The 22500-nt window shown below is 35.4% G+C and overlaps 1 protein-coding gene across 2 annotated transcripts in view; it reads right to left on the reverse strand.

The window, feature by feature from the left end:
* Nucleotides 1-18821, reverse strand: part of LOC125042398 (alpha-aminoadipic semialdehyde synthase, mitochondrial-like) — a 28502-nt gene extending 9681 nt beyond the window's left edge. Inside the window, exons 1-12 of one of the 2 annotated variants that reach the window (XM_047638022.1) lie at nt 18759-18821; nt 7930-8018; nt 7406-7561; nt 6966-7142; nt 6592-6744; nt 6196-6421; nt 5761-5888; nt 5416-5541; nt 2019-2167; nt 1474-1645; nt 1099-1169; nt 165-167 (exon numbers count right to left, since the gene is read on the reverse strand). In XM_047638022.1, coding sequence (XP_047493978.1) covers nt 165-167; nt 1099-1169; nt 1474-1645; nt 2019-2167; nt 5416-5541; nt 5761-5888; nt 6196-6421; nt 6592-6744; nt 6966-7142; nt 7406-7561; nt 7930-8010 — 1442 coding nt within the window. In that variant the 5' untranslated portion in view covers nt 8011-8018; nt 18759-18821. The remainder of the gene's footprint in view (nt 1-164; nt 168-1098; nt 1170-1473; nt 1646-2018; nt 2168-5415; nt 5542-5760; nt 5889-6195; nt 6422-6591; nt 6745-6965; nt 7143-7405; nt 7562-7929; nt 8019-18758) is intronic. The other variant, XM_047638023.1, reaches the window with a different exon arrangement.
* Nucleotides 18822-22500: the final 3679 nt, after the last annotated feature.

Consider the following 22500-nt stretch of genomic DNA (forward strand, 5'->3'; position numbering starts at 1 on the left):
ATTATCAATAAGTCATCAATAACATCACTATTATCGCTATCATCATCATTATCATGACTGTTATCGTTATCAAAGGATCTCCCTCCCTTTCTATACACCTCTTCTTTATACTTCAGTTAAGTGGAGTCCTTGAAATCTCTGGATACTAGCGTGTCTTCATTTACCTTCTGCAATAAACACAAATAGGCTAGTTTTTAGTCCATGTAATATAAGCTGTTTTACTTCAGCCAATATCAGCATTATTACCTGTATTTTATCTCCAACAAGTACACAATTATAACCTTGTGGGAATTATTACACAATAAATACACATAATCCATTAGCAAAATCCACTCATGCCGCAGAAACTGCAAGGGCAAAGGAGGCAAAGCGGGAAAAGCTGAAACAAGAGAGTGTCTAAGCTCACTTCAAATTGGGTGGTTCAGGGTTTTGCCTTTTCATCAAGCTTTTCGGCAAATTATCTTTTTTTTTTTTTTTTTTGCATTTAGTACCTTGAGGTGGTGTTTGCCATCACACGCACAGACACATACAGACGTAAACATTCATACAAATATACATACATACACACACACAATATATATACATATACATATACATATATATGATATATATCATATATAATATATATATATTATTTATCTCAATATATATTCCTTTACATACATATATATATAGATAGATATATGTATGTATATGTATATATATATTCATTCATTTAACCATTTATTTATATATATAAATGAATAAATAAACATATACATATTTATATATATATATATATATATATATATATATATATATATTATAACCGTGTGCGTGCATATACGCGTAAACATATACTTCAAAGGCGAGGGAAACGCGGAGGAAAGCCATAATGAAGAGTAAATCCACATGCATGATAATTTTCAAACACTGTGATAAATATATTATTGAAAACCGTGGCTGAATCGAGATCAATACTATCCACCTGCACTGTTTTCTGAATTTATGACGATTAGTAAAACAGATAATTAACCTTGATATTAACCTTGATATTCAGAATCACCGTAAATAAATACAACAGTTGTGCAAAATGTTCTCTCTCGCAATGATACTTACTTATTCTGTGCTCGTAGGTCTGATATATACTGGAAGTTCGGGGTCAGGGATCCGCCACTTGTGATTACTGCCTGTAGGTGCGGGTATTTTCCAGTTAATAGGTCCTTTAGTAGAGTAAATCTTTCACATTAGTTTCTATGTAATTTACATTTTTTTCCACTTTGAAGGGTAGTAAATAAATATATTTTGGCCAAAACTACAGTTTTTGATTAACATTAAAAGTAAGAAAAGCAGGAAATGAAAAAGATGAAGAAACGAAAGAAAAATCAAAAGTATATATATATATATATATATACACATATATAGAAAGCTTCCAATATATCTTTCGTCCTATGATGATAAAACCACTCATCTAAATACACAAAATCCACTTACCTGATGAACCTCATGACTGAAGTTATGCTCCTCAAACGGCTTCGAAACCTCTGACTGCAAGATACTGTACATGTAGGGCAGGAGGAGAGAGCCAAAGAAATCGGTCGCCTCGCGTGGCAGCTGCGTCGGCATGTTGTCTATGCTGCATACGAGAACGCCAGGCCCTTTGAAGCTGGAAAGGGAAGGTGAGTCAAAAAAGTGGAAAATGGGGGTTAAAAAGGGGAAGGGGGGGGGGGCGGTGGTATACAGCAGATGCGGATGTGTGGTCATTTGGATTCTTTTTAATGGATTAAGAAACATGGAGAGGACTTTGAAAACTCCTGTGCGAGCGAAGAGATCTGCAGTTTTAAGTGAAAAAAAGAGAAATACACACACACACATTATATATATAAATATATATATATATATATATATAATGAAGTCATGAAAGCATTCTTTTCGTGAACCAAGAAATGACCTTACATACAACAACCAGCAAACGTAAACTTTAAACAATCATACTATCACTTGCAACACCCCAAATACTAATGCACCCGAGTACTCACCTGTTCGTGTCTTTATTCTGGTTAGCATCGTACAGGCAGAAGGGTGTGTCGATGGTCGTGCACTCGGACATGAACTCGATGGAGCCGCCGGGATCAGCTGAGATGTCGCAGATGGCCAACATGCGGTGCGGTAAGGCCGGGGAGCCGATCTAAGGGACCGACATAGAGTTGGAAGAGATGATTAAGATGCAAAGTCATTAAGTGGTATAGGGAGAGGAGAAAATGTTCTTACGAGGTTGTATGCAAACAGTAGTTTATATATCGTCCACATAACAGCTCAAATAGTAAAAACTCACCACAAAAATAGTATACCTTCACCTAGTATCTTTATAACTGAATAGTTTATGATAACATCGTGACACTTTTCTCACCAATTCAATCGAAGCAGACCCGCATACTCACTTATCTCTAACAAAATTTTGACCGTCACGAGTGAATTTATGGGAATATAAACATATAAAGCATAAATTACACTCACACATCTATAGCCACATATGTAGAAAGGACGTCTCAATTATTCATCGCGGTTGTACCATTCAGTAACTCACTGACGTAATCAAATATAATGAATATAATACACATAAATCAACAAACTGAATAAGGACGGGTGCCAACCCCTTTCCCAGTTTCAGCAGAAATTGGAAATTTGTCACACACACATTTGATATACATATATGCATATATATATATATATATATATATATATATATATATATGTATGTATGTATGTATGTATATGCATATATATAGTAATGTATATTTGATAAAATGCATAAAAAAAATCGTTGCAATTGGGTCATGCCTCTATTTGGGCTCTATCCTATACCTCTTGAAAACTGACATTATGCAGTACCTCCTTTCGAAGACAAACTTTTTTTCTTTTTCAAACTTAGAAGTCTAATACTTTAACATCAGTTAATTAAGATTAATTAAACACATATGCAATCAGTTATTATCCAAAGTTTGTATAACTGTATCGTCTATCCATAATTCCAGTTCCGTTCAGGTTTTATACATATTACATTTATTACACTAAAAATACTTTCTACTGTCGTTTTGTGGAGTGTTTTTTTACGACATTAAACAGTTGCAGGAGAGTTGGCAATGGAAACTAGTGGAAAATTAGTATTTTACGGTCAGATCCGTTACTGTTACATTAGCAGGTAGAGGAACCTTTTACACGTCGAATATTAACCTAGAGTCGTCTTAGGGGGCGCTGCATCCTCTTTGCATGTTTGCCATTTCCACCTACAGACTTATTATTCTTTGTGCATGAATAAAGATTGCATAACTGCACACCACTGTTTTGAATATCAGTGCATATGACATATATTTAATGAAGAATAGAATAATACATAGACCAGTATACTGTCTCATTTCGTTACAAAAAAAGAAAACCAGGCAACTCACTCCTAACTTTGGTGTAAAGCAGCAAAAAAAAAAAAAATACTGTATATGAATTCTAAAAATCCCGAACACATGTAAGAAAAAGTACTAAGCGTCAACTGATATGAATAAAAAAGAGGGGCGAAACAGAGTACCTCAAAGCCGGGGAGCGTTGCCAACTGTTTCTTTCTTGAAATTGGACGCACTATAGTTAACATGGTTTATGGAGAAAATGAATACGTTAAGAAATAGTCACTCCATTTCTGAAATGAACTAACAGGTAAAGAAGTTGCTCTTAATTTTCTTTTACAAATAGAGTAGAAATATATTAAACTAGGAAATGTACTCTGTTATAAAGAAAATGTACACAGCTAAACAACAATCAAACATGCAACATTATACGAACACAAATAGCCTGTGCAAAAGTGACATTTTGCATCAACACCAACCTCTTTGTTAGCACAAGGGATGCAAGAAGTTAAATGATAAGGACTGGGTAATTGTAGGAGGAAGTAGGAATGACAACTAACAAAAATATTTAGAAGTGGGGTGGTTGATGCAAAAATTTCACTTATTTATGGAATTTTTACAATTTCTGGATTTTGAAAACCGGAATACACATTGTGTGCTTCTGTTTGTGACAAAACCACTGTGCAAATTTGGCATATACTTGTGCAGAGGGGATTCAGCCCTGGAAAGCCATTTAAACACAGGTGTCACAAAACCATACTATTCTGTGGCCTTGGTTGCATACATTAGCTGGTCGATAATACGTTCAAATTTCTGAAAACTATAAAGTGGATGCAAATATCACCTCTTTTTTTTTGTTTTGTTTTTGGGTAATATTAATATGGATTACCTATACATCGTTATTAAATGGCGTCTGTGGATAAGTAGACCGTTTGATTTTCAGTTGATAACTGATTCACAGTATCAACAGCTCTTCAAATCCGCAATTGTATATGAAAATAAAAAAACAAACGCGCATTTTTTATAGTAACGATGAATAAATTTGATTCTTTGCGTGATACTTTTCAACCAATTATGCACATAAGTATTAATCTTGGTAGACAGCATGTTTTCGTCACATTAAAAGCAAATTTCATATTGGATACAACTTCAATTTTCTACACAAGAAATTTCTACAACAAATATTTGATACATTTTCATAAGGGCCCAACTGACTGTATGCTTCCAAGAGGTCAAAGACACATCTGTCATAGCCTACCCTATTCTTGTCACCTGCAGTGTCGTTGGTTATCACTTTACGTTCTTCCATACTTATGTTTCCCTGCTTTGTCTCCCTCGGCCTCTGCTTCTGCTTTTGATGATGTGGAAGAAAGGCCATTTTAACTCTAATCCCCGTCACTATAGTAATATTTGGTTTTAATAGCTGTCATTTCTGGAGACAAGGGCTGTGCATATTTAGTTATGATTATTATTTAGTTTAGAATATCCATATCGCATCACTGGGAGGACTTTATCGTGATCTATATCATTATCGCAAAGGCTGGACCATACACTATACACAGAGGAACCTGTATTAGTAAGTATTTTATTACCTGAGTTAAATTCTAGATTAAAAGAAGTGACAGATAGTAACAGAGCACATCGCAATTTTGACTCGTCAGGTACCCAGGAGTAGCATTGCAACGACTTATATACTCCTGCAAAGTTTGAGTTATAGGAAGTGAAAACCATTGCTACTCTGGTTAACCGAAATTTCATGAAAGAAACCAATTGCTTAAGACACACGGAACCACACTCAAAACCTTATAATATTATACCCAGAGTGATTTCTGTTAAAATATTAATGATAATGATAATAAAATTAGAAGAAAAATATTTCAGAGTTCAGGCGACAATTTGGAAATCTAATTTGGTTTGGAAACTGTCTTTTTATCCTTCAACGAACCTGTTCCACGTGTTGGGTTTCTGCCATCGTACTGAAAAACACCTCGTGCTTTCGATATTCAAGGTATACATATATTAATATAAAGGTCTGTCTTACCGATATAGGAAGCCAGGGCGTGTATACTGGTTGTAGAAGGTACTTTGCATCCGGAATTGTTAATAACTTGGGAGAGTTCACAGCCCAGTATATGCCGTTCACGATCACTGACGCATATGGGGCAATCTGTGAGGAAAGACAGTTAGTTTAGCTAGGCAATATGTATCGTCAATAATATACACCCAGAACTTATACAATCGATAAGCAAATACAGTATATATACGTTTAAACAACATGAACGCAATACAATTAGAAATAAATGATAAATATATCAACAAATGGAATGACAAAGAAAAGCTAACAGGAAAGTAGACAGGATAGACATGGAAGACATTTCTTTCTTACTTTGTGCGCAAAAACTGAAATGTATCTCTCTGGGTGTTCCTCGTACTCAACAGCATCGTATTTGCCTCCGTCCTTCCTCACCAGATGGTCTTGGCGACTGACTTCACACCCGTACATTTTATTCAGCGCTGTTGGCAGATATTCAAACATTAAATTCAAGTCTTTGGAATATTCGTCCGTGATGTGAAAAGAATCCGTGAAATCACTGTAATGTGTAACAATATATCAGATATGTAACAGAAAAGTGTACTCATTGTTATGACTAATTCTTAAACCAGGACGTTGGAATGGCGTGCATTGCCATAAATGTAATAATAAATCGATGGTAATACCGTTTACGCATGTAGCCTAAACTATGCCAGTAACACCAATGAGAAATCCACGGTATCAACTTGTACGCAATCATTCAATCAAATTAAACCAGCCTCCTCTTACATCCATGCTCGGAGACCTTCTTGAGAGCCTGGACGCTGACGTATTCATGAGGAAGGTCCTGGAATATCTCCTGTGCTCCTTGGGACACGTTTCCAGTTCCAGTGAAGACGAAAGTCAACGGACCAATGGACTTGGGCATCATTCCCAAGGATATTTCGTAGCCTGTGTCACGAATGGACTGTCTCGCCATTTCGGTGTTGCGGTAGTTATGTGCAGGTCCAATATGCTGAAAGGCAATTGTACATAATAGAGTTACATGTACTGGTGCATACTTTTGACGCCATAACTCGTTTTCTGTTAATAAACCCAGTGGTTGTGGAATTTATCTTGAGATTTTCTTCGATAGATAAATTATATTTCTTCATTTTTATTTGTACACCAGTGCTGCCAACCTACCATAAAAGGCGTGTGGTGACCCAAAGCAAGGAGTCGGAGTCCAAGCCCATTGAGGATATTGATCATTCCCGCAACACCCGCGTATTTTCCGAAGGCGACCACTCTCTGGCCCCGCTCGTCACACATCCGCTCGTAGTCGATCAGTCTGATGTTCTGGAAGGTAAAGTTAGTAAGACTTTTGGTTAGAAATGTTTTTATTTCTCGTTCTCTCTCTCTCTTTGTCTTTGGTGAAGACTGAACTTTGCTGGTATTTGTTTTATAGTGATGAATATGTTTTAGGATGAGTATTTTAGACACTATAAAACTGCATTCTAAAACTTTTCGAATATCTGAGTTGTTCGTATAACATGAAACACAGAGAAATATACACAAACCTTTTCTAGAATAGCATCCAGTAGGGGCATATTTGCCTCCTGTGCTTTTATAGTATGCGAGAAGAAACAGTACGTGCGGTTGGGTAATAGCTGATCAATGGGTATTTGTTTGACACCTATGACAACGGGCGCTTCGGAGATATCTTCCTGTATTTTTGCGCCTGCATTTTGATAAGCCTGAAAAGGTGGTTTAATAGGATTGTTACATATTTAAGAGAAAAATAATAGAATCATGAGAAGCTTCCCTGCGTGGTTGTAATGTAATAAACGTTGGTATTATTGGATATATTTTTTTGGATACGAAGTTCATCACAGGACTTTTTTTTATAAATAATCTATACTTACACCTGCATCAAGTACACATCTTGGTAAAGAACATGGTCTATACACTGAGAAAGACGAAAAAAAGTGTGTTTCTAGTAGCGAGTGACATGACTAACCTGCATCGGGTAAGCTCGACGGTTAGATGGCTGTACAATAACCTTGACTCCATCTTTGACCAGCTGTCTGACCTGTGATGGCCCTAGAGGCGCCCTCCTCTCCCATACACTCTGGTCTTCACGTCTGATGGCTAGCACACGACCTCGTACATTCCGCTGTTGTATTGGTTGTTTTTTTGAGGAGAAAGAGGTAAGTGTTAATGGGAAGGAAAAATATTCTGCCTGCTTTTGTTTAGATATTCAGTTCATCTAACAACCATCTGGATAATGTTGTTTTGGCGTTTGCTTGTTTGGCATTTCTTTGTGTGTATGTGTGTTTGTTTATTGGCGAGGTGATTTTGAAATATGTATTGTATATGATTTAGAAGCTTTGAGATTTATTTATGTAGATGTTGATATATGTGCACTTGTAAGTGTTTGTATGAGGTCTGTGTGTACATATTCATATGAATATATGTATTAAAACGTGTGCGTTTATTTAAATGACTACATCCTTTGTGAAAGCAGAGTGCCCAGGTACTTACACTGATCCACCTGCGTGCCGAGACCGAGTGCGAGGGCAGGCACCGTGCCACTACAGGCGCGGCGCTGAGCACATGTGGCATTGCGAATCCTGCAGAAGGAACACACACTGTTAATTGGATTTGCTTCTCGGGAAGTGATGCTCAGATTTCACATTTAGGCTGGACTTCCTTTGTATTTGTCGTTTACATTTTCGTAGGCAAAAAAATATTCGAGATGTTGTTCATTCAATCACGTTGTATCGCAAAAAAAATACACACACGTACTTACACACTTACACACACACACACACACACACACACACACACACACACACACACACACACACACACACACACATATATGTACATACATACATATACTTATATATAATATTATATATATTATATATATATGTATGTATGTATGTGCTCGTATACACGTATATATGATTATACGGACACTCACAAATAAAAAAAAATCTATATATGCATATATACATATACAAATACATATACACATATATACATACATACAAATATATTTATATATATATATACACACACACACACATACACACACACGCATACACGCAAATATTTATTTAAATATATATATATATATATATATATATATATACATGCACACACACACACACACACACATATATGTGTGTGTGTGTAAATATGTATATATATAGAGTGTATATTGAATCTGGAATGGATTTATCAACCACGTGACATATCTACAATATTAGGACATACAGTGGATTGCGAGGATTCATACATTCATTGCATGCTGGGAAACTGTAATAAAAACTGTACAAAATGCTGTACATTAGTTATCAAGTATCGAAACTTAAATGCAGATCATGCTTACGGTTATAGACTTGGTGAGAAAAAGTTGGTACTAAGTCGTTACGAATTGACCTCACTTGACCTTCTACAGAATGGTCTAAGATGTCTGTTTCCGGCTTTGCGTTAAGTGACATGGTGGATTCCATATCCGTTCAAGTATGATTTGCACACACATACGCACGCACGCACACACACACACACACACACACACACACACACACACACACACACACACACACACACACACACACACACACACACACACACACACACACACACACACACACACACACACACACACACACACACACACACACACACACACACACACACACACTTTTGGGTATCCGTATAACCTTGACTTGATTTTTATGGGAACAGCTCCTTAATATGTTTTAAGAATTATTACTAATATTCCTAAAAAGTCCTAATAATTAAAGGACATGTTACAGGACAAAACAAATCTACATAATCAAGATAAATGTAAGAACTAGCATTACATTGGCCAAATTACTGTTTCCTGAAACCACTTCGACAGTAATTATAGCAAAGACTAGATTGTACCGGATATCGGGGTCAACATTAGTTTGGCGAAGGTAAACCGATGTAAAAATACAGCGCCATGGTGTCTTTCTATGCGTGTGTGAATTTATTGTGCTTGAAGGAAATGTCAGACATGTGGGCAGGGAAAAAAGGGTAATATATTGCCTTAATATGTTTACTTACATAAAGAAAAAAAAGATGGGATAAAAGCATATAACTAGTACATTCACATGAAATCAAGAGATATTAGATATTTAAGAACAACATACGCAAAGCATTCTTTTATATCCGAATAGTTAAAAACAATTATATATACATATATGTGTGTGTGTGTGTGTGTGTGTAATATGTATATGAAATATAATATATATAATAGATATATTTGTATATATAAAAGATTTTAACTGAGACAGTGAAAAGAAAATTCCATTGTTTGAACTATAATGACGTAAAAAGATGAATTCAGTGCCTGAAGAATGGCTGTATAAAAACTAAATATTCCCGTCAACAAAGCATAAAAACTGCATTTGCAAGAACTAAGGACGCCGCGAATAAAAAAGTTGATTTAGATGAACAATTTAACACCCTTGTGTATAAAAGACAAGTCTGTGTTATGGTGATTGATTGTGGCTGGTATGTTTTTTTTATATATGATCCCTCAAATTTTTTTCCCCGTTTTTTTTTCTATATATACTCTGTTATTCGTTGATTATTGCATCATATGGATATTATATTATTAACTTATTCACTTATCCTTTCTTGTTCCTGTTTGTTAATTTCAGTATTTATCTACAGCATTTTCTACGATATAGATGGGCACAGAGGAACAGTTAACTGATTTGCAAAATGCCGGTAATAGTGGCTGCGAGACGTGTACTCAGTGACCCTCCGCCAGCTGCTCCAATTCTCAAAAGGCGTGTCCCACTCGCCAAGGAAAACTTGAGTTAAATATTTATGTGTATATATAGATAGATAGATAGATAGATATTTTACTTGATGATATTTTTAGTTAATTATCTTCAAGTTGTATTAGCTTAGGTCAGTAATGTAACTTACTTTTAGATAGATATACTTGATCAAAGTAAAGATTGCAAAAAAAAGAGGTTAGAGGAAAACTTTAGTGTTTACAATATAATGTGGTATTTTGCATCGTTAAGTCCCGTGGTAAAATTACTTTACTTGAATAATTCTAAAACTAACTGCAATTATCTTACGAGTTCAGACTGTAACATAAACAAGTCTTTTCTTTTTCATCAATATCATATATATATATATATATATATATATATATATATATATATATGCGTGTGTGTGTGTGTGTGTGTGTGTGTGTGTGTGTGTATGTCTGTATATATGTATATACATACATATACATATATATGCATATATATACATACATACACATATATGTACATATATATACATATATGTATACATATACATATGTATATATATTGACTTATATTTTATTTTTCATATATAAATATCTAGATAGATAGATGGATAGATAGATAGATAGATAAAGAAATATGACGTAAGTCGGGAGGTAAAATAGTAAAAAAAAAAAAAAAAATCTTTTACGTCATATAAGTGTCACAATACATTTGGCAGAGGCCGGTCGCCAACAGGTCTTGGGTGCCAACAAATTATTTTTTTCTCTTTTATTCTTGGTAATTCTGCATTTCTCTTTTTCCTTCCTCAGATTACTCGCTCTTTCTTTTTATATTTGTATTTATTGTCACTCTCTAACCATTCATCTCTCCAACTTTTTTTTCTATTTATCTTTTATTTTTACTATCTACTGCAACCTCTATCGAATCTGTCTAACTATATATATTCTTATATGATGCAACTATTTGTTTATATAGATCCCTCTTACAAACAGACATAAAAAAGCTAACTCGCAGTCATGTGGGGTATCACGAGAAAGTTTTCCCCTTCTCTTTTACTGTGAGAGATCTGGATGAGCTAATCGTGGAAAGTACAATATATACGTGAACAAAGAGCGTCTTCTGTACGCGCCTTAAAAGTCAATCCAGTATTAAAGTTTAAGCCAGATCTCTAATGCGCATGTGTAATGGCAGCGTCCAGGATTAAATTTGATTTACCTCCGGACCAGACTTTCCTTTCAAGCTCAAATCTTAATCCTGCATATGTGCAGAACGAGCTACTTATTCCCACCAATCATGTATTGATACGTCATGACGTCATCAACTCATAGAAAAGATGGAGATTAATTGTCATTAATATTCATAACAAGAATAACGAAATTCTGACATTTTCAAAGATGTATGTGTAAATTCATGATAAATATCTGAATAAATTGTTGGATACTCAAACTACAGACATAACTCTCAACACTGAAAAGAAAAACGAAAAGAAGATCCCATAGAGAATCCCTGAGTTTACAGACACAGAAAAGGCAATGTTATTTCCCGGTTGGAAAGTCTTTCTCAACTAATGCAATATATCAATGAAATAAGAGAGAAAGCTTTTAATAACAACACGATTAAGTTTCAAATTCAAAGTACAAACTTCTTGATTCTTTGGACTATAGTGATTTCAAAACCGCGTGGACAATTGTTATCATGATCCTCGATAGCAACACCCTGAAATAAACTACCCTACCCGTGCTTCGTCATCACACACGAGAAGAGTTCTTGGAGAAATTTTCCGCGAATATAAATTGATATTACGAGTATCTCATTTTTGTTTGACACCTTCATTTCGGTTGTCTATATTATTTATAGGCTGTTTGATCATTTTATTTGTACTGACACAGATATATATGAGTATGATATAATACTAGTGTATATGTGTATTATACAGTTTTTTTCCTCTGTAGCAAACGTTTCCTTATCGACATTAGCGTATAATATGAAACTTGTAAAGAGTGAACGCTACTTGCCATTACACAGATACCAGCTTGTTCATGTAAAACAGCAGATTTACTGACAATGTGGCAGTGTGTTTTGCATCTTTGCAAGTACTGTGTATTTGGACTAACTTTAATCAGGAATTAACTTTTATGAAGCGTACAGAAGACGCTTTATGTGAGATATGTATATCAAATATTACCCGCATGTGATACTTTGAGTGGTTATGAAGGCATAAATTATATCTTTGGGTAAAGAACTCGCATTTCCCCCCCTGACACTTTGGCATTTGTTATGTACGCTAAATATGTGAACATGGTCGTGCATCTGTGTGTGGATTGTAACTGCACCGGCAAGGAACCGGTGAGGGAGAGGGAGAGGGAGGGAGGGGGAGAGAGAGAGAGAGAGAGTGAGAGAGAGAGAGAGAGAGAGAGAGAGAGAGAGAGAGAGAGAGAGAGAGACAGACAGACAGACAGAAAGAAAGACAAGCAAACAGACAGACAGAGAAAGAAACAGAGGCAGAGACAGGCATAGAGACATGGACATTTTCGTGCTAAAATATCCTGAGCAATGATGCTTCAATATTGAAAATAAAATTCAGTTTTCGATGGATCAAGTTATCACATTTTAAAACAATGAAAGTAAGCTCTGGCCCCAATACAGACTTCTGCATTGCTGTATTTACGTCACGGCCACGGGTACGCTGAACTCGAGCAACGTGGCTTCTGTGGTCTGCCCTGGTGGCCGCCACTGATTCAACCGTTTTTATCGTGCGTGTGATAAGGAAATCTGCTGAATATTGTCTGCTTATGAGGTGACAACTGTAAGATAGATTAACCGTTTTTCTTTAATGTTAATGAGTCTCTGTACGATAAATTGTATTTTTTTTTTTTTTTTATTACCATTATGACAGTTCAGTACTGTTTGCTCGCATTATGTTTTTAAGGACAAAGGCAACAGTAAAAAATCGGCATTTCTAAAGCATGTTAACTGCAAGTTTCTCTTTTGTTCACATTTAATTTGCTCATTTTACATTTAACCTTGTCATGGATAACGTTTTTTGTAGACAGGTCGCTCTGTAAAACTGTCTTCTTTCAGCAACAACAACAACAACATTAAAGAAGAAGGGATAGACTATGTAAAAAAGGTTTAATGAAAGCTCTACAACGATTGGCTGAGGCACCACCACGCCTCCGTCAAGAGCCAGTTATAATCCGCGCTCTATAGGGCGGGTCTATATATAGCCACGAGTCGAGTTAGCAACAGAAATAAGACAATATTTGACTTCATTCATTGATGATTTTGTTTTGAAAATAATTTAAGAGTACAGTGACACGAAGCAAATGAGTAGCAATTGGTTGACTTCTGTGTTTACATGCAACGTCTTTTGTCTTGGTGTATTTTATATTTCTCGCCGAAATAAAAGGCAACACCAGCCCGGTCCTAGACAGGGCCATGGGGGCATGTGGCGTTTCAACTCCTTCAACTTGGCACCGCGGTCAGAGGGCACTGCCAACTGCCACGCTGCTTCCAAACATTTTTAACCTAATTGGAAAGATCCACGAAAAAAAGACATGAGATAATACGTTCAATCTTATATTTTTAGGATATCATATTTGTTTTAAGGGGATGCAGGAAGCGAGGCTGGGAAGGTGCTTTGGAAAAGGCTTAACCAGCATAGACTGCCAGACTTTCAGCTGACTTGTGGAATTTTCCAAGACCTCGCGGCCGACTAACGTGCTGGCTGAATTTACAAGCAAAATCGTCATGTTAAAAAAGTAAGACAGATGATATAGGGAATATATACAGGTTGAACATAATCCCAAAGACAGTTGGTTTTCGTCCTGATGTTGTACAGGAACCCATAAGGTTAATATGCGAACTTTAGGACTGACAAGCCTTATATAATACCCGGTTCCATCTTCTACCCTAATGGCGTCCTCTCGTTGCCAAGGGTTATTTGCTGATTTTTTTTTTTTTTTCTGCTCCTTTCAGTAACTCTGGAATATCATAGTTGACCAAAGAACGGCTTATCAAATAGGAACTTGTCGATCAGAAATGGAAATTAAGGTGTTAGTTCAGTTTTTTTGTTGATGTCAGGCCTCTAACGACAATTTTTATTTTTTTGATAGTGATGTCGGAAACGTAGAAGTGAAAGAATCTGCGACCTTTTTGTTTACAGTCCATGTATAAATGAATACAATGAGAATGTACGCATATCTATGTATATGTATATATATATATATATTGACTATGCGTTAGTTTTCATTATACTGACAAATGAGGGAGATATCTGCAATATAGCAAGGGAAGTGGTGAATTGTGGATAGATTGTCCCAAACGAGCTTGACCTTGTGAGGCCGGTTGAGGGTAGCAGGGCAAGGGGGGGTGGGGGAGGCACACCACTGAGGCTCGGGGTCATTCACACGGCCAGCCTAGATAAATTTACATAATTTATTTAAATCTTTAATTTATTTTATTCGTTTTTGTTTCTATCATTGAGGAAGCTTCGATACGTAGAAATCCCCCACCCCCAATCTTGGTGTTCTGATTAAGGCTTTTTAAAGTCACGATTTCAAAATGATTTTCATATCTTTGCAATAATCTACACATGAAATTTTAGAAAAACGTCGCTTTTAGTTTTTTTTTAGAAAGGTGTACACTCCTATATATTCTTATTACAAGCAGACAACAGAATTATCCTAAAATCCTCGGCCTCCACAAATGGCGGGGAAAATGTTATCGCGGAAACTGAATCAAATTATGATAGGAGACATAATAACTCTCCTTAACACTAATACTTATTTCTTCAATGCGAATGTTGATATGTTAGGTTAGTGAAAGTGAAATTGATAAATTGCGTTAAAAATGTTCTCAACAACTGAAATATAAATATACGTTTTTTCTTCGCTTACAAAGCACTGAAAAATATTACATCTATTCACCATTCTAAATTCACTATACAAAAGAAACATTTGGCAAAGTAGGACACTGGTCTGCTCCTAGATACCATAGGGTCCTTAAAATCCTTGTAACTAGGACACAGAAAAAGTGAACTCAAGGCCGGCGCCCATAGCCCCTAACAGTTACTATGGCTTAAGGAATTCTCACTTCCTCGCTCTCACGCACGGGCAGAATATATAGGATGGGCGATGTAATAGCCTTTCATGGTATCTATCTATCTATCTCTATATATCAATCTATCTATGTCTATATCAATCTATATCTATCAATCTATCTGTACTATATTTATCCATCAATCTATTCATATCTATATCTATCTCTCTCTCTATATATATGCATACATACACATATATACACACATATATACATATATGATATATATATATATATTATAATGAGAGAGAGAGAGAGAGAGAGATGCACTCATATACATTTATAAATGTACAGACTGATATATAGTTTTATAAATCGATAGACAGATAAGAGAAAAATACTTGTCAGTTGAAAAAAATAAAGCACGTTTATGTTTACTAATAATAACTGATCCAAAAATAGAAGTAATTTAACGATGCAATTGGGATCTGGAACTCGCAGACGAGAGAAGGAGCAATAATGCAAGAAACCGGGTCATGTTGCATATGAACTTCTGGCGCCACTGCTAGTACGACTCAAAACACGCACAGACACACATACGCGCTGTTTTGTATGCACACTACACACGCAGACGAAAAATATACAGGAAGACTGCCTATCTGTAGACACTGAAATGTCCAATTTGCATATCCTGAATTAGTAATAGTTCAGATTTCTCCTCGTTATCATTTGATATATGTATATCCTAATCGCGTAAAAAATAAACCTTTATTCACATCAGCTTTTTAAAATGTGTTCGTTTTCTTTTCAGCGTTTCCTTTCATTCCTTCAGAAAAGCTCCTGTGTCCAATTCTTCATTCGTGATCAGGCATATTCTCGGTGACCAAGGTTTAATTAAGAATTAACTGTATATTTAGGGTAGGAACACGTCCTCCTCATAAATGCGAGTTTGCGTTTGGTCATAATCATAACACTGCTGTGATACTTGTTTGGACAGAGCAAGTTAAATATGCTTTTAATAACTCCATTGACAAGGGAGAAACTGAAATCTGGTGCAAATTTACCCAAAGTTATATTTACTTCTGATGTTTTGTTATATGTTAATGTTTACGAACAAATATAAATCACGAAGAAAAAGTAAAGTTTAGTTTAATCTGATTCGGCTGCTAAACGGATAACCAAATCCTGAATGTCACTATTTAACGGTTCCAGAAAAGAAGAAAAAAAAAATAAACAAATAAAAAACTAAGAAAAAAATTAAAGAAATAAAGAACCGAAGAAATTCAAAACTTCTCACTTCAGGGATAGGAGGTCACTTGCTTCAGGGTCAGCCGTCTTGAAATGCGAAACCACGTGACCTGTCCTTTACAATCGTTTCCTGTTCTGCCGGTTGGTTAATTTTTGTTTTTTCTTCGTTTCTGTTTCTTTTCTTTGTCTTCTTCCCCTTTTCTCTGCTTCCCTTCCGTTTCTTCTTCACATGTCTCTTTCAGTTAGTCTCTTTTCCATGCATGTTCTAAGTCATGACCGCATGTTTCCCTCAATTCAATTTTCTTTCCAGGGTTGGCAACAGGAGAGCCACGTTTAAAGGGTGACTTAAAAATAGTAACGAAAGGGTTTCCACCGGCGCTTTCATGACACCCCCCCTCCCCTTTTCCTTGTCCCCATTACTTTAAAGTGAGATCCGCAGTGTTATTGTTGTCGTTATTTATTTATAACGTGTGTAAGTGCATTTTAATATGTTACGCGTCCTTTAATTATAATATATCATAATATATTATTTAGCTATAATACATTGTCATTATAATCCTTGTTACCATTGCAGCTATTTACTAAGATTGTTATGAAAATTACCATTCTTGCTGTCATTCCTATTAAAATTGTTATTGTCCTTTTTATCACTATCATCACTGCCGTTATTAATTATCTTGTATTTTTATAACGATCGCTAATTATCACCACTAATGATTATCGATCTCAGCACCAGTAATGTTATATGCTATAAACATCATTATTGTTACTGTCGTTATGATTATCATTTTCGTGTCTGTTTATAGTAATATGTTCCGAGAGTTACTCTGAATATATTATCCACATTTGGGTGCATATTAATTACCTCGTTAAGTCTAGCCTCGAATATTACAATAACGCATTTTGTACCATTCATAATGTGTGCATTTTGAATTATATATCAATAAATTTGCATTCATTAGCAAAACAGTGACGTGTTAATGATCATTCTAAATTTACAATCATATCACGAAGGTAGAATATATGTTTTTTTTAAACTCAATTCACCAGATTTCCAATACCTCAAGATACAAATAGACTACTAAAATAAATAAAACTTCAGCGTAAGTTGTTCATTCATGAGAACGACAGAGCGGGGAAATTTCTTCGACGAAAGGAATCTCATTAAACCAGGAAATAAGTTCGGTAAAACGTTTTTATTCTAACTTCTTGTTTAAGTGTTTGTCAGTGTTATAGTTCTTGTGTAAATTTGACTTTCAGAATCTTCAAGTACAATTAAATTCAGCTTTACTTATATGCTGAAATAAACTATAAACCGACGAGAAAGCAGATGACGTCACCGAAGCAAACGCAGGTCATGTAAACAAATAAACATTCTTGAACATACTGCGCTTTTCTCGCATTGTAGAGGGCGTGAAATTCGCAGACATTTCATGAAACAAAATTAATCCCCTGATTAGAATAACAAAATAAGAAAAGAAAAGGAAAGAAGAGGATTTAAATTGTTTTCGAACCCGATTAGAGCCGATGGGACAGCGAACGACAGACCAAGTGTAAATAAACTAATTGTGTCTACTCTACAACTTCCCCGTCTGATTCCTGATCCGAATCTGGGTCACTGGGTCTACTGTGTAATCTTGTTTTATTTTTTATACTCTTTTCATTAATTTGTATGTATATATATATATATTTATATATATGTGTATATACACACAGTGTGTGTGTGTGTGTGTGTGTATATATATATATATATATATATATATATATATATTATAGCCTGCAAAATCACATCCGATCAATTTATCATACTATCTCACTGATAGAAAACATGATTACATCGACCTTTCTAATTCATTCACACCAAAATAAACAGCCAACACACGCTCCAAAAAATAGCACTGGGACAATGACCTCTTATACATCGCAAAATATCACAAATCCCCAGCGAAAGGTCGGATGATGCCTATATCCCCGTGCTGTAATAAGAGCCAAAATTAAATGGATCGATCGACGGAGGCTGGACATACGACGCAGGAAAAGAGCCAGTAAAAAAAAAAATAGGGGATGAATAAATTATAATAATGATGTATAAAATATATATATACGTTTCGCAGAATAAGACTACGGGTTATGGAATATATGTGATATGATTGAACACGGGATGAAGGTACTATATGAATAAATGTTTCTTTCCCATGATTAGAAATTGGTATAACACGTCAGTCTTCTCTCAGCCTTTAGTAAACGGCGTATGACTGCCTGCCAACTTACCTCTCTTCCTGAAATAAAGCGCTTGGAGTTACGTCTTCCCTCTGTCACGTTTCCAACCACACTGGCGGGCTCTGGCCTTGCCTGGCCTCAAGCCTCGGGGCATCTTGGCCCTCCCCATGCCCCCTACCCCCACTACCCAACGATGCCCAGCGAGGCGACAGTGCCAGTACTCTCGTCTTGGCCTCGGAGGCCTTTCCGTGTTATGGTTTGTGTACACGTTTTTCGTTTGTTTGAAAGTGTGAATGTTTTTTTTTCTATACACGTGCTTATACGTGTGTGTTTGTGTGTGTATAAGTGTGCATGTGTGTGTGTTCGTGTGTGTGTGTGTGTGTGAGTGTGCGTGTGTGTGTGTTCGTGTGTGTGTGTGTGTGTGTGTGTGTGTGTGTGTGTGTGTGTGTATGAGTGTGCGTGTGTGTGTGTGTGTGTGTGTGTGTGTGTGTGTGTGTGTGTGTGTGCAGCGTACATGCATGTGCGTATGTGTGTCAATGTGCATGTGCTTGCATGTATACATGTTTGAGTGTGCGTGTATAAGTATACCAATGCTGAATAAACCTTCCGTTGCATCATGAGAAAATTACACAAAACTCCATTTCTGTTAACTCTGGTCTCATGTAGTTTTGTTTGCGATAGACATACTAAATAAAACTAGTATAACAAAAAGTAACACATGGCAATAAACTCTTAGTTAATAATTTCAAGATTTTTTTTTCTTCAATTTTCTGTGAACGGAGAGACTCCAAAAGGGAAAAAAATAAAACAAAGTTCAATGAGACAAATGTAAAAAAAAAAAAATTATGAATGTGAATTAATGCCATAACCGAAAAGCATTAAATACATCTCATGCATTTTGAAAGTTACTGATTTAAATTCATACCTATTTCTACAAAACAAACAAACGCACGATGCGAAAAACAAGCAAAAGTATTTTAATAAATTTTCATCAAACTATAACACTTCCGGAACAAAGCTTTCTAAAATAAGCACGCGGGAATCACACTGCAGCGACATATGATCCCAACGGAAAAGGATCTGATCTGCTATTTGCTTTCAAACTAGGGAATTGGAATGCATTTGTACGCTGCTTTGGTGTTGAGCGTGAGTGGGATAGTGAGAGAGAAAGGAGAGGGGGAAAGGAGAGAGGTGGAGGATAGAAAAGGCGATAAAAGTAAAGAAAACTGTTAGGAGTTGATAGGAAATAAAACTAGTGACCCATCATGTTATCGATTTCTATATTTTCCTTGCTCGGTGAAACCCACGGAATGATTGAGCCTACCTTTAGAGATAATTTTCCAACATTTGTCCTTCATTACCAGTGACCTTGATCTTAACCTAATGTTAAATCCAATTCAGTTTCCGTCTGAAATATTTCTTCTACATCATTGCAACAACATATCTACAGTGGGTGCCTAGAAGATATTGCAAATGGCACCTTGTATCTTTCAGAAAATTACCCGGGTTTTGGCAGAAAATACGGATACAACACATACCAAAGAATGGTTATCGCTCCAACCTTCAACTTGCTTTTTACCTCCACGATATTGAAAACGTATTGAATCGTCAGCATTTCTAAAGCTGTGACTTCCTATAAGAGCATCAAATTGACTTCAGAAATCATGCTCAAACATTTTTTGCTTACTGTATATTTAGTCGTCCTTTATTACTTCTTATCAACTGAGACACCCTTTTACAGTCTACATATATAATTTCTCCTCCAATAGATTTGGTTCTCGTAGTATATGCAGAGGCTTCAACCCTCTTTCTCATCGGTTGTGGTGTTTGATCATCAGGGTTATATTCATAAAGCATCATGAAGAACTAGGGTATGCTTGTTACTTATCTTGTATATTGGAGCCAGTCGTGTACTCATGCTACTTTTCCCACTTTTCGTTTTAAACACGCTGATCCCCTGGTTCAACGGATTTCTTCTTTCTTGTACACAGATCCGGATTTCGGTTCCCAATCTGAGTCTGAAATGCTATGGGGACTTTCCATTGGCAAATTACAGAGTAATGTCCCAGTTAGGAGTATACCCTAGTTAGGGTTATAGCTGGGAACCCGGAAGGCGAAGTACCCATATATATTTAGGCCTGGAGAAAAAAGGACAGTGAAACTCACTTATTCATATATTTGAACCAGAACAAATATTATTTTTACCTGTACAAAAACACGTTTTAATATAAACGAGCCCCGCCGTTTATATCCCGATTGTTAGCCTCCCCTTCTACTTCCGGTCAAAGTCTACCTCACATCATCAGACATGGTAATTATAAATCAACTCTTTCCTCTATAGAGCTAGTGATTTTTTCTTCCTTTTTTAGGTTGGCTGTTACCACCGTGTATCTGAGTGTGAAAGCCGGTGAATGTGACATCACATTCTTAGGCCCGACAACTAGGACTGGATTAAACTCGTGCCAACTTGATGCTTGTGTTGTGTCAAAGGCTTTTAGTGACGGTGATTTATAATTTTTGATTGGTAAGAGCTAGCGATTGTTGTTTAGTTCAAACAAATGTGCGAAGCATAATGTGGAAACCGTCAAACAAGGGCTTGAGACCTGGACATATTACCGGTTGTAATTATCGTGTATACGAATATTTATCTTGCAACCGGTTAATGACGTAAACTGCACATTTGACAATATTTAATACTCGTAAAGTACATGAAGGTTAGCGGAGTCTCAACCAACCGGCGGCATGTTTGAGTAAGCAACGAGAGTGACAGTGAATGTTTGGCATTTTGTAGTTTGTTACTAAATTGAACAAATAATTGCACTCGACGCTAACGGAATATGGAGAATTCTGAAGCGTTCCTACTTTACCTGATGAAATCTTGTGAAATCATTTATCTAAACTCTGTTGAGATTGACAATCCAAGGAAATCCCTTTCAAAAAAGACACGAGGAAAGTACAAGTGAAGCAAAACGTAGAAAAGTCTGCTTAATGTTATTATTATTACTATCATTTTTGGTGTTATTATCATCATTATTGTCATTGTTATTGTTATCACTATTAGTAGTATTATGATCATTATTGATCATTATACTTATTATTATTATCATCATCATTATTATTATTATTATTATTATTATTATTATTATTATTATTATTATTATTATTATTATCATTATTATTGTTGATGTTGTTGTTGTTATTATTATTATTATTGCCATTATCATTATTATTAGCATCGCCATCATTATTATTATTATCATCGTTATTATTTTTATTATCACTATTATTATTATCATTATTATTATCATTATTATTGTAATCATCATTATTATTATTATCATTATTATTATCATTATTATGATTTTTATTATCATTACTATTATTATTATTATTATTATTATTACCATTATTATTGTTATTTTATTGTTATAATCATTATATTATTGTTATATCATTATTGTCACCTTTATTATTATTATCATTATCATGATTATTAGTATTATTTTTATTATTATTATCATTATTATTATTATTGTTCATTATTAGTCTTTTTACCAGCACACTTTTCAAAGTAATTAATAAGAAGAAAATTACCCTAAACTGATACTAAACTTGATAGGAAATTGCTGAAGGTCATGCCATTTCATATTCATCAATATTATGCAAACAATTTTTAAGAGAATTACAAAAACAGCTATAGAAATTCCTACTTCATTCCCCGTGCTCTCACCCCTTTAGAAATTACTCACGCTCCAGAAGGGCCTCGCCCAATACAACAAGAGCCTTTGATATA

The sequence above is a fragment of the Penaeus chinensis genome, chromosome 32 (assembly GCF_019202785.1).
Source record: "Penaeus chinensis breed Huanghai No. 1 chromosome 32, ASM1920278v2, whole genome shotgun sequence".
In the NCBI taxonomy this organism is placed as follows: domain Eukaryota; kingdom Metazoa; phylum Arthropoda; class Malacostraca; order Decapoda; family Penaeidae; genus Penaeus; species Penaeus chinensis.